Genomic DNA, 13,407 nt, shown 5'->3' with positions numbered 1-13,407 from the left:
TATAAAGCGAAATTCCACGGACCGTCATAAAAAATGATCGCGGTCACTAATTATAACAAGAATATTCTGAAACTTTCTCCCACACCGTTTGCAAAATGAGAAAATTTTTTGTTTAGTTAGGTATAATTAGAAACGTTCCAAAAAAAAGTGTTTTTTTTTATTTTTGTCAGAATTTATTTTAAATCTTTTATGCCTTCAAGTTGATATAACTGACGCTTAAGGGGGGAACACCAGTTGTAACTCAACAAATAATGCTTTTTACAAGAATATTTTCCAAAAGAACAATGAATCTTTTTAAAGAATACTATTTATTAGTTAAAAGTACATGTAAAAAGCTGTAATTTAAAAGAAAAAAAAAAAATTTTTTAACAAAAACTTTTGGAGATATGAGCAATTGAAGTGGCGCCTTAAGAAAAAAGGCGAATTGCGGTGACCAGCATTCTGCAAGTATACTTCGTCTGAAATACAAAAATGAAATTGATTTACATTTATTATAAGATTATCTAGTTCGTGATCGAAGGATTTAAAAAAAAAAAATTTTGACAAAATGGCGACCTGTCAAAGTCAAAAGTATGATTTTCGTTAAAAAAATACGGTCGATTTTCAGCTATATAAAAAAAAGTTTTGCATAAAAAAAAAATATCCTTCGATCACGAACTAGACTTATATGTGTAAATGAAGCACACTAAATTTTAAATAAATCGGTTTAATGGTATTCGAGTAATCGTGGTCACCGACTTGGAAAATGTCATTTTGAGAAAAACGCATTCAAAGTTTCAACTTACTTTTTTTTGTTCAGAAGAAATTTTGTTTCCAAGTTACAAAGAGTCATCGATTCCTGGACCATATAATAACTCTTCCGCAGTGATTGCCGATTCTAAAATGCCAATTTGCTGCCATCTTTCGTTAGGGTCAGGTATGGCTGGCCACCTTGTATGAAGCCACGGGACGCGCCGCTGCAGTGTTCTGTATATCTCATTTATTTTTCACCGGATCAACTTTGAAATTTACAGACACATTTCTAAATATGTATACTTTAAGAAAATTCACAAAAAAAATCGATTTTTCGAAAGTTACAACTGGTGTTCCCCCCTTAAATATGCCTATAGTGATGAAATTCCTATAAATGCAATAATAAATTATACATAATTTATTATTAAAAATTTTTTTTATGACATTAACGTTGTTAATTTAGAAAAGTTAATTTATAAAATAGAAACAATAACCTTTGGAAAAAGATTTCCTAAGGTTTTTTGCAAAGTTTTCTGTCCACGACACATGTAACATGAAAATTCTACCCATCTCACTTCAGCCCCCCCCATGAAGACACTTTCGATGGCTAGAAACATGTCCAGATCGCGCCGGCAGAGGTTGAGGTCCGCAAAACTGGTTTTCCGTTATCTTAAGACTTTCGAGAGGTATTCGCTAATGCGCCCCTTAAGCTTGGCAAAGCTACTGAAAATGGTGTTCGGCGCGGTCTAAAGTGTGCTCAAGTTGCACGTGCAAGTATATATATATATATATATATATATCCCTGAATGCTCACGCGATGTGAAGATCTATCTATCCATCGTTTCCCTTGCTCTCAAGCTGAAGCGCGTCAGCATTAGGAACCGTTTCGTGCGCCGGGGTCGTCGAACTTATTGAACCCTTTCGAGGCAATGAATTCTCAGTTAGAAAATGATCATTCCACGTTCCTACCGATAAATGATCTTGTTCCATAGGACTTGATCTGATTTACGTGAGCGCGCATCTATTTCAATTTTTCTCCCGAGAGTTATTTTACAGGCTCGCAAGAGATATCATTCTGCATTAGCCTATGTTCTTCATTCTCAATATATGATCAAATCTCACCCTAATGTATATTGTATATGTAAATGACGGATGAATATTGTCTACATATACCAATGTCATGAGAAAATTCTTGAATTCAATCATATAATGCTCAATCCATTTCTTTCACGAAGTGTTTTGTGTTTTTTTTCAATTGATGATATTTCAGATGAGAATTTCTTCTTTTACATCAATTCCAAGTCAACAAAAAAGTCGTCTAATGTTCCAATGATGTTGCATCGAATAAATAAAATTAATGCAAGACTATTCATGGTCAGGATAATTTTTTTGGGGTAATTAAAAAGTATTTTGTACCACTTTAGAGGTAAAAGTGAATTTGGTAACAAAGAGTAACTTCGTAGTGTAGTTAAAGGATTTCAGATCAGTGGATACCTCGTTAAATTGTTCATATAAATGTGAGAATTCAAATTAATGAGTGTATGTAATTAATTCATTATAATGAATTACTGGAAGTAGAAGCGTCCCATGAATTTCCTTATACGATGACAATATAACAAAACACATATGCAGGCGTGATCACTGGTCACAACGATATTAAAATTTTAAGTCCCTTGATAATTTCCCTCGCAACTGTTATCTTACCCTTTTTACCTAAATTTCTATAGCTTCAGCAGAAATTGTGAAAATTTTATAATGCAAAAAAAGAGAAGGGATTTTTAAGAATGATCAGCGCTATATGACACAAGACCCTACTAAAGAAGATATAGTTTGACAAAGAACAATATTCAGAGAATTGCTTTCATTTTCATTAGAAAACTAACTTTTTTTATAATGAATAATTTATGATTAAACACTAAAGCTTACAAGATTTAACCTGTGTTGTTTGGTCTGATAATTATTTCGGTTTGATAAATTTTTTAGAGTAACATCAATCATTACACAGTTTCTGCTGCATCCATTTTATCATCAAGGTCTTCAATAGGATCGTCATTGATGTCATCAGAATTATCTTCTTCATTATCCTGTTTCATATTGGAGTTGATCATCAATTAGGATCGTCTCTATGAATATCTGTTTTTCGTTAATCTCCATCGTTAACTCTCCATATATTCGTATCACTACTCTGATATCTGAATTTTTGCACTGGCATAACTGCTTCCTAGATCTGGATAACTCTCTAGATATCTTCAAATTTTAGCTCTAAATTCTAAAATACTTCTGTTCCTTTAAAATCATAATTGTTTTAAGGACATTTTTTAATAATTATCGACAGCTACAAAAGTGTATATAAAAATTGAATTAGCAAAATTTTACTCTTCGAGAGTAGTTGGGAACACGTGCAATTTGTGGTATGCATATATATACATTGTCATCCCATGGATTTCGCAAGGTGCGTTTAAGTAACCTGGTGACACGTTTGTCGAGACGTTATCGCAAACGATGTGAAATGCGTGACGACAAGACATTCTTGCTTTTGCGAGAGAAACAGAAAAAGAGAGAGAAAGACTCACAACACAAGCTTAAAATATGTAATGCGTTCCTTCACACTGAGTTGTAAAAGTCGTAACGTAAAGATAAAGGCGCACGCAGCAATAAAAGCTAGCGCCTCTCACGATGAGAGTTGCGGTCGGTGAGATAGTGTTTTAAAATGATAGCCAATTTTATCATCGTCAATGCTAACTTCCAGCCAAGGGAATCGTAGCATTTATTCTGGTATGAACTGATTACAGATGAACTTGCTCATTCTATGTTAAACGTGGTATTCATTTATTGGAATAGTTGTTTCAAAATTCCTCGCTTTCAAATGGTAACACAACTTTCAAAGATAGTGGAAGTGTTTGGTAAAAAAATAATAAAATACAGCAGTAATAACGTTAGCCATGGAAATGACTAACGTAGCAACTATCTGCAACAGTTGCCAAGGGAATTACTGTAATTGTTTTTAAAAACTCTTACTATGGCGACAATGATGTTTTAAAATGAGCTAATTTTGAGGATCTTGTAATAATTAAAATGCTAATAGAATTTTCAGAAACGTTCTCAAAAATAAAGATATTTCAACGTCTGGAATATTAATTCTGAACACCGCCTTATGATCAGAAACGAATCGAGTATTGCGATTGTGGAAATGTTGGGCTTCGGTAAAAATTGCTATATGATCAAAGCAGCAGGTGAATCAATCTCTTGATATCTCATGCGTATCAAAAGCCAAGGGTATACAATATACTTCGCTGGCGTGCACCCGGGCAATTTAGCGTCGATATATATATATATATATACATATTAAACGCGCTTGCACTAAATCAATGGAGTCGGGCGCCAGGTCTCTGATGTTTCAAAAGTCATCTCGGTCAGTTTTTGCTGACAGGAAGTGTAAGCTAAGTGAAGGTCGAGCGTTCCTATACATAGAATGAAGAGAAGGGGGTAAGGAAACGATGGATGAAGAGAAAAAGGAGGAGAAAAAAAAAGTAGCGAACAACGCTTCTTCGCTGTGTGGTCTTTTCCTATACTTGCCAATGTTTCACAGTGTGGGTGTGACCGCAACCAACAACGTGAATAGGCACTTCCATGCTTCTGGGAAGGAAGAAGGTGGTGCCAGGTCATTCCCCGTCGATTCCCCTCAAGAGCGAGACTCACGAGAGAAGAAATCGTGAAGCGATACGCCCTTTTTCGCCCCAGCCACCGTGTACACTTTGTCGTCTCGTCACTGTCAGTGTTTGTCGACTGAGAAAATTCACATTGGTCCCGGTTACGTGAATTATCAGTCGTGGAATATATCGTTCATTTTTTTTTTTTTTTTCTTTATTATTAACGAACCGTGATAAAATCTCATGGGAAGCATAATCAACTATATATATATATGTGGAAGCTTAATTTATTTACACTTTCACATATTACATTAACACATATAATGTAACGTAAATTTTTATTCTTTTGTAAAAAAAATTTATTAACTTTAAAAAAATAGCGGATCCAAAGTGGTGGTTTGAATTTTTAAAAATTATTAAGTTTTTTATAAAATTTCTTTTTAAATATTTATTTGTTAATAATTAAAAAACATTTTAATGATTTATTTTTGTATATCTAATTGTATCTTAATTTGTATATTTTAATTTACAGTCGTAGGCGGTATTTGTTGTTCGATATTTATTTGTTGTGGAAATTTTTTTTTTTTTTTTCAATCATCTTCATCATTTAAGTCAGTATTAGCACACTTTTGTACATCTGGCGTGAATATTTTTTCTCCCTGCTCATTCAGCACTTCCTTGCATTTATTTAAATCCGGTATCATTCTTTCGACTATTTCAATGATCGATCTACTATTACTATAAACCACTTCGTATTTTTTGCTTTCGTTAAGATATGACTGAAAAATAAAAATTCTTACAATTATTTCCGTACTTTGTTTTCAAAAAAATGTTCTTCGCTAAATTGTAATTCTTAATCAGCATAAATCTTAAAAATTTGTCAAATTTCAATGAAATATGTATTTTTAAAGTTCTTTAGGGTTGCTGATTAAAAATCCGAAGTCAATTTTTAAAAATTCAATATGACGGACGACGAAATTAAAAATCATTTCATTATTATTATAAAATATGCTTACATTTAGTATGTAGTCGGAAACATCTAAAAATGCTTTTCGCCTTTCTTGATAAGATCCTTCAACTCCAAGAATAAAGGCTTCGTTACTATTGATTGTCTCTTCAACATTATTAATAGTGATATTCAAATTATCCACAAAAAATTTATAACTCTCTTTAGCTTTTTCTAATTTTGAAATTTTGAAATTGAATTTTCCAAAAACAATTTCATTACACTCTTTTGCTTGTTCTAGAGAAGAATTTCCCAAATTTACAAAGTTCTCATAAATAATTAAACATTTATTGTTATTTTTTCCATTTAATCTCATGTTAACGTTATTAAGCACCTGCGTGAAAAAAAACAACACTTTAGGCAATTTTTATTTTTTGCATAAATATTTAAATTATACACATTTTATTTATTATTCATTAGTAATGAGATATAATTAATAAAATATAGAATTAGTTATTAATAAAATAATGAAATAGTAATAATATTCTTAATAATAATTAATATTAATATTTAAAAAGTAATATTAATTTTATGTATTAAACTACTTACGATACTTGTATGCCTATAAAAAGCATTACTGAAATTATTTAAAAAAGAAATTTTTAATTCAGCTTGACTGACATTTTTTCCTAATTCATCAAAATCGGTGAATGATGAAAAGAGGGAATTTTTCATTTTCCACAGATCCTTCATGTCTTGAATATCGTAGGAAAATGCATTCTGAAAATTTACATACGTATATATATATAATTTTATAAAGAAAGTGAACAAGAAAAATGAATATATTATCACCGACAATTAAAAATTCATTAAATTATGCTTTTATTAATAAATTTTTAATAGTTATTATTGAAAAAAAATTCTTACCCCAAACAAGAGAATTGCACAAACGAAGAATATCATTTTGTACATAGAAATGTATTTTTCAAATTGTTTAATTTTTTTAAATCACAACTTTTACAAGTAAAATTATGACCCATTTATATACTTTATATTGAATAGTGACAATTATGATATTTTTATTTTATTCTGTTTATACAAAAGAAAAAAATTATTAAAAATTAATTACCAAAGAAATGGTTTGCTTTATTCTCAAAAAGCGATATAGTTGATTATTTACTTAATTTAATGCATAAAAAATACAATCTATTGATTATAATGTTTCATATTTAAATTTTTTCTGAATACATTATGACATTGCTTTGAAATTAAAAACACTAAATTTCTATTACAACACTATATTATAATTTTTTAAATAAATTCCACTTTGAACAAGTGTTATTTTATTTTTGTTCTGTATTGATGGTGAATAAATATCTTCTATTGAGCATTACTCTTTTCTTTATTTGACACGACATAAAACCTATATATCTGGAATTTAGCTGTAATTCTGTATTTTGCCAGTACGGGCAAAATTATAGTAACCAGTAATAAGCCAGCACTGGTAGATATTCAAAATTTAGGGTTCTTTTTGCTTTTTACAAAAATACACAATTTTCACGTCTATGAAGTTGGCGTCGACGCTCAACGTCGAAAATTATTTTTCACGGTACCAAAAATAACAAATTATTTTTAAAAAAACTTTTGGGTTCACATAATACCTTAAAAAGTATTTCTTAAGGCATTACATATTTGGAGCAAAAATCTTTAAAAAAAAAAAAAAAAAAAAAATTTTTCCATACATTATTCTAGATTATGCCAAGAGTCAAAAACATTAGTACAAAAGTAGGAAAATTGTATAATTTTTCTGGAAATCTTTTCGGTGTTATAGAGTAAGTCCTGGGGAGTTGACCATAGTTTTTTTAAAGGTTTGTAAAAATAAAAAGAAAGTGATTTATGTATTAACTTTTATTGCTAATTAATAACATTGAACATTTAACTTACAAATAATAATAGAAATGATAAATTTTTTAAATGTAAACAATCTTAAAATTAATATTTTTGAAAAAACGCGTTTGGCCATCTCTCCCAGAATGTACAGGGGATATGGCCATACGGGAGTGATGCCCAATACTTTAAAATCAATCTTTAGCTTTTCGCCTTTATCAAAATTTTTAATTTAAAGGGATTAAAGTCTTCTTTTCTTCTTCTGACCACATTTCGAACATTTATCATTAAATGCAGTGCAATTTTCATGAATCCCAAGGTGATAATCATTCCACTGAATCCAGTCTTCGATTAGCGCTGTCTGTCTGTCTCACCAACACAACATGGCAACATGGTATTTTTTTTGAGATATTAGAATGGTTTCCAATTTATTTTTGTATCCTGAACTCGAGTCCGGGTTCCAAAATTGCGTATTAAGTCAGGATTTTGAGTAAAGTGGGGGTAAAGTATCCAAAAACCGTGTTTTTGAGGGTTTTCAGGATTTTTTTTCTCCTTAACGCAATTTTGGAACCCGGGATCGTGTTCAGCACACAAAAATACATTCGAAATCACTCCGATATATATATATATATATATATTAAAGTCTTATTTTGTACTCTACAGTAATTTGTAAATTTAGCTAGAATCATCCGACACGAGAAAAACTGTTCAGTAACTTGACGAATTCTAGTGGTGCCATGACAAATTTCTACTAGGAGTACCGACAATTTCCGATGATAGTGTATAACTATTCAGTCGGATTCTTATTTTAAAATGGCAAATAAATAGATATTTAATAATACTAAACTGTTTTCGACTTATTTTAATAAAATTCTAAATAAATTTCTTAAAAATATTTAAAAGAATTATTCTTAATAGTGTTTAATTGTGTCTAATTATAAATAGTTGATAAAAAATATTAATTACATTTATTAAGAGTAAAAAAAAATCAAATTTTTGGAACTTTTTCGTCATAATTTAATGTAATTATAAAGCAACTTTTGTTGCTAAAAGTAAAGTCAATCCGAGGTCTGAAATTAATTAAAATTAATTATTATCATAATAAAAATTGTTTAACTCACGGCCAGAGATCTTATTGAAACGCTTGTACACTGGCAAAGAATTTAACTTAGCGTAAGCTAGAATCCTAGGGCAATAATACGATGGAAACTTTAAAAAAAAATTGTCTTCCACTCCTTGGAAAATCGCTTTAAAATCATTTTCAATCTAGAAATAATATTTTATTTAGTTTTTTGTATTTAAAAATATTTTTGATAATACGACATTTAAACATTATGACATAATGTCATTTTACCATTTCTCCCTTATAATCCATTAATCGCGGATAAATTGTAAATATCTCACAAAGACTTGAAGTGTCATTCATTATCCAAGTTCTTCTATTCGGAAGAGTTTCCATTAAAGTTTTAGAAATGTCATGTTTGTTACTGTCCAATGGATTTTTAAATTGCATCTAAGAAATCTAGTATAAAAATAATATATATTACAATTGTTGATTTAAAATGAGTTTCAGATTTTTTTATTTATACTTTTGATTCAAGATGTTCCTTAGACAGAAGTGTACTCGGAATCTCCAGCGAAGATGAATTGTTGAGGCGTTCAAGCTTTTTTTTTGTCTTATACTTCTTGTTGTCATGAGGTAGATTTTTGCGCATTGTTCACAATCGATACTCTATGAAACCTCGCTTACTTCTATCATCGTAATAATGTTCCTGTAAATATTATTATACAAAAATTGCTTTAAAAAGATTAATTACAGTAATAGAAATGCATTATACAAAATTATACCAAGATTTATCTGTAAGAGCTGAAATATTTTATAACTTTCATTTACTGATTTAAAAAAATATCCACTTAAACGAAATAACTAAGTTTTTTACTTTTAATTGTTACAATATACTTACATATCCTTTCTTAGAACTTTTATCTTTCAAAAGTGGAAATTCTTCCATAATTGCTTGGCTAAAGCTGTCTTTGATTTCTCTGGAGGATAAGTAAATATAGAAAAATTAAGAAAAAAAATTAATATTATTTTAATTTTTTCAATAAACGTGTATTTAAATGAAATTTTTCTTGAAATTTAAATATTTTAGAATGATATAGAACTATTAAACTATTTGATACAAGAAACATTAAAAGTAATTTAATTTGTACGACATTTAAATTATAAAAATCGTTTGAACATTTAAAACTTCAAAAATGTTAAGATATATTATAATTGGATTACTTGAAAATCTCTTTTGTAATAGTTTCTAAATACTCTAAAAATATTTTGAGGAAATAATTTCTCGATATTCATTATCAGGTAAATTTAACCTAAAAATTAAAATGATTTTTTTATTCATTTTAATAACAATTGTCTTTTGAATAAATATAATTGTTCTTTTAAAAAGTGAAATTGATCAATATTATTTTATATGTATTGAAAGTTTCTTATATATTTCTGGTAAGAGATTTAATTTTGTAAATAAATAAATCCAATAATTAATTTTGTTTAGGTTAGTAATTACATAATTGCATAGTGGATAGTTATGGAATTCAATTATTGAGAAGATTCTTGATAAATATCACCCTTTTCAACAGCATCCAATAATTATTTGATTGTAAGTATATATTTTTTTTGTTTATTATTTTTTTCTTATTTTTTCTAGGTTTTCATTGTTGCTGATACAAGAAAAAAAAATTTATATATAATTTTTTTGCTAATTATTCAAATAGTAAGTATAAAAAAAAATTTATTATTATATTATTTTTATTCTCTTAATAATGTGTTCCCCCCTTTTAAATAAATTTTTTTAGATTCTTATAAAATTCTGTGACGGCATTTTTATTAATTAAATAAATTAATAAATATTTAATTATAATAGATTATTTGCAAATAATCTATTATTTGTTTATTTATTAATTTTATTGAATTTAATGTTCAAATTAATTAAATAAGTTTAAACAACAAAATTTCTTAGGTTATTGTTATTATTTATTTAATTATTATAAACTTGAGTACAATCAATTCACGTTCTAGTCTCGTAAGTGCTAGAATGTCTTTCGTTACAGAAGTCAAGATTAATACTAACATATCTAGTTCTGGACCTTGGTAAAGGTACCGTCCCTTAAAGTGCGTAGGAGGGATGGTCCAGCGATGCTGTGTGGAGGGAGAAGGCTAGACTTGTATTTCTAAGAACTTTAAGTACTTTTTCGTCACAATTCGTAATTACAAAAAGTAAATAATTTGAAAAACATAGCCAAAATGAAATAAAAATAGGAAATTTTTTTTATAATTTAAATTGTATATAATTTGTGTGTTCGCTGACTGCGGAATGACTTCCAATCATGGATATAGAGAGATCTGCATCTTGCACATCTCTCCGCATCCATGAATTGGGACACTATTTTTTTTACAAAAAACACACTCAAAAATCCGCAACTCAAAGGTGTCGTTGGCCTTCATCTTATGCCAAAACATAAGTTCGAAGTTTGGTAGGCGAAACGCCCCCAAACTTTCCCCCGTGTACTCCTTAATTATAGAATTTGCATGGAATTCCTCTTCTAGGAGGGTATTCTTCGTCTAAGCACATAGTGCACAGAGTACTGTCCCTCCTCGATATTGCTCGAAAAAGGCGATCTCCAGATGATAGTATGGTCGATAATTCTCCCAGAATTTGGAGATCCCCTTCGCCGGTAAAGAAAGATTTTTTATCCTCTCCTTTTCATCTTCGATCTCAATAAGATCGGGGATCTGAAAAGAGAGAAAAAAAAATATATCTACCTATATTACAAAAAGATATCGCCGCCAACGCCGCCGCCGCTGTTCCAAGACTCTGAATATAGCCGCAAGTCAAGAGAAGGGGGGGGGAGAAGAGAAGGGAGAGGGGGGGGGACTTGCGGCTATATTCAGAGTCTTGAAACGATCTTAACCATTAAATTTAGGGTGGGGGGAGGGGAAAAGGAGGGGAAGAGAGGAGGGGGGATGGGGGTTGGCGCGCGAAGCCGCTGTTCCAAGACTCTGAATATAGCCGCAAGTCAAGAGAAGGGGGGGTAGAAGAGAAGGGAGAGGGGGGACTTGCGGCTATATTCAGAGTCTTGAAACGAACATAACCTTTAAATTTAGGGTAGTGGTGGGGAAAAGGAGGGGAAGAGAGGAGGGGGGATGGGGGTTGGCGCGCGAAGCGCGCAGGGGGCATAGCCCCCTAGTATATATATATATATATATATATATATATATATATATATTTCTACATATATACGTACACATCCTCTTATTTATTTTTTAAACACATCATTTTTTTTAATTTCTCCCCTTTTCTTTTTTCTTACATAGTTTTGTTCTAGAACGGCGCTCAGCACCTCCATGATGTTTTTTTATCAGAAAAATCACCCCTCTTTTTTTTGAATTATTATTATTCACCTTTTAATAAAACACTTTCCTTCTTTCCCCTTTTTTTGACAGGTATTGCGTCTTAATTTTATATCCTTTGCTGCTATCTACTTCCGTTTTGATTCTAGTAATTCTTTTTATGGGAAAATTCAAATTATCAAAAAAAAATATTTTACCTTCTTGATTTTAATTAATAAATTTGTTTCTCCCCTTTTTTCAGAATAAAGGACTTCAGGACATTATTTATTTTCAAAGGATATTAGGACATTTACTTTCCAGAGGACATCACGACATCTATCATAACTTCAATCACCAAAAAATTTAATGACATCAAGATATCCATCCTCAAAAGGACACCACGATATCCACCTCATAAAAAATTAATGACATCAGGATATCCATTCTCAAAGGACATCACGACATCCACCGAAAAAGGACTTTAGTTACAGTATCGATAATATTCAAATTACATAGAAAGAAACCCTCCCCTTTTTTTTAAAATAAAAAATTTTATTTTCAAGTTGTTGTTGTTATTCTTTTTTTTGACAGTGGTCTGAAACCCGAATCAAGCTGGACAAAACTGTTTTCTCCAAATTGCTTCGCTGAATTTGTATGAAACTTGTTACTCGGGGGTTTTTGTGGTCGCTGAATACGAATCTGAGGTCAGTTTTTGAAAATTCAAAATGGCAGATCCAATATGGCGGACAGAAAGTTTAAAAAATTAACGGATTCTAATGAAACATGTTACTAGGGAGTTTTTTGTGTTGCTGATTATAAATCTGAGGTCAGGTTTAAAAATTTCAAAATGTCGGATCCAATATGGCATACATAAATTTTTAAAAATTAACGGATTCTAATGAAACTTGTTACTATGGAGTTCTTTTGTGTTGCTGATTATAAATCTGAGGTCAGTTTTAAAAATTTCAAAATGATGGATCCAATATGGCGGACAGATAGTTTCAAAAATTAACGGATTCTAATAAATCTTGTTACTAGGGGTTTTTTGGGGTCGCTGATTATGAATCTGAGGTCAGTTTTAAAAATTTCAAAATGGCGGATCCAATATGGCGGACAGATAGTTTCAAAAATTAACGGATTCTAATAAATCTTGTTACTAGGGGTTTTTTGGGGTCGCTGATTATGAATCTGAGGTCAGTTTTTAAAAGTACAAAATGGCGGATTCATCATAAGTTAAGATGTTTGAAATGAGTTGATGAAAATTTCATGTAATTTTCGAAAACTTAAAGTAGTGGACAATTTTCATTAATTTTTATAAGAGTTTAATTTTAAAAATGTTCAGGGTCCCCCCACAGCAGCCAATATTTACTAAAATTTTTGTAAAGATTTCCTTGAAATCTTGGGGATATTTAATTGCAAAGTTTAATGAAAATTGCATAAAGATTTAAATGTCCCACCAAAATAAATATTTGGCATAAAAGTTGACTAAAAATTTAAATGAAATGTTCGTTGCAAAATTTGACTAAAAATTTAAATAAAATTTTCAGGAAATGTTCGTCGCGAAAATTGACTGAACATTTAAATTAAATATTCATTAAAAATTTATAGCGAAAGTTGAGTGAAAATGTAATTTAAATATTCAGTCAATTTTTGTGACGAACATTTCCTGAAAATTTAAATTAAATTTTCAGGAAATGTTGGACGGAAATATCTGTAAAAAATACAAAAATAATATTTAAGAAGTATTAATATTATTATTAATAATAATAATTTTCACGGAGATATTTGAATATTCTGAA

The 13,407-nt window shown here is 30.0% G+C and overlaps 1 protein-coding gene and 1 long non-coding RNA gene across 2 annotated transcripts; one reads left to right on the top strand and one right to left on the bottom strand.

The window, feature by feature from the left end:
• Positions 1-4,815: 4,815 nt before the first annotated feature.
• LOC127286234 (uncharacterized) lies at positions 4,816-6,414 on the bottom strand. Its single transcript, XM_051312608.1, has 4 exons — positions 6,256-6,414; positions 5,938-6,108; positions 5,399-5,722; positions 4,816-5,161 (listed from the first exon to the last, which is right to left on the bottom strand). Exons 1-4 carry the CDS (start codon positions 6,298-6,300, stop codon positions 4,973-4,975), a joined length of 729 nt encoding a protein of 242 aa, XP_051168565.1. The 5' UTR covers positions 6,301-6,414; the 3' UTR covers positions 4,816-4,972.
• A 338-nt stretch (positions 6,415-6,752) lies between these two features.
• On the top strand, positions 6,753-8,027 carry LOC127286238 (uncharacterized). The gene is made up of 3 exons (XR_007843710.1): positions 6,753-7,196; positions 7,454-7,609; positions 7,879-8,027. It is a non-coding gene; the product is annotated as an uncharacterized LOC127286238 (long non-coding RNA).
• The last annotated feature ends 5,380 nt before the right edge of the window (positions 8,028-13,407 follow it).

Source organism: Leptopilina boulardi, unplaced genomic scaffold (genome assembly GCF_019393585.1).
Source record: "Leptopilina boulardi isolate dan_hultmark-lab unplaced genomic scaffold, ZJU_Lbou_2.1 LbouV2_351, whole genome shotgun sequence".
Classification (NCBI taxonomy): domain Eukaryota; kingdom Metazoa; phylum Arthropoda; class Insecta; order Hymenoptera; family Figitidae; genus Leptopilina; species Leptopilina boulardi.
This window is presented reverse-complemented; position numbering and strand designations above follow the sequence as displayed.

Excerpts from the sequence above, each read along its gene's own strand:
- LOC127286234 (XM_051312608.1), bottom strand. The coding sequence starts at position 6,300 with ATGTACAAAATGATATTCTTCGTTTGTGCAATTCTCTTGTTTGGG. Across the intron at positions 5,723-5,937 it reads TTTATAGGCATACAAGTATC|GTGCTTAATAACGTTAACAT; the intron begins GTAAGTAGTTTA and ends TTTTTCACGCAG. Across the intron at positions 5,162-5,398 it reads TTTCCGACTACATACTAAAT|TCATATCTTAACGAAAGCAA; the intron begins GTAAGCATATTT and ends TTTATTTTTCAG.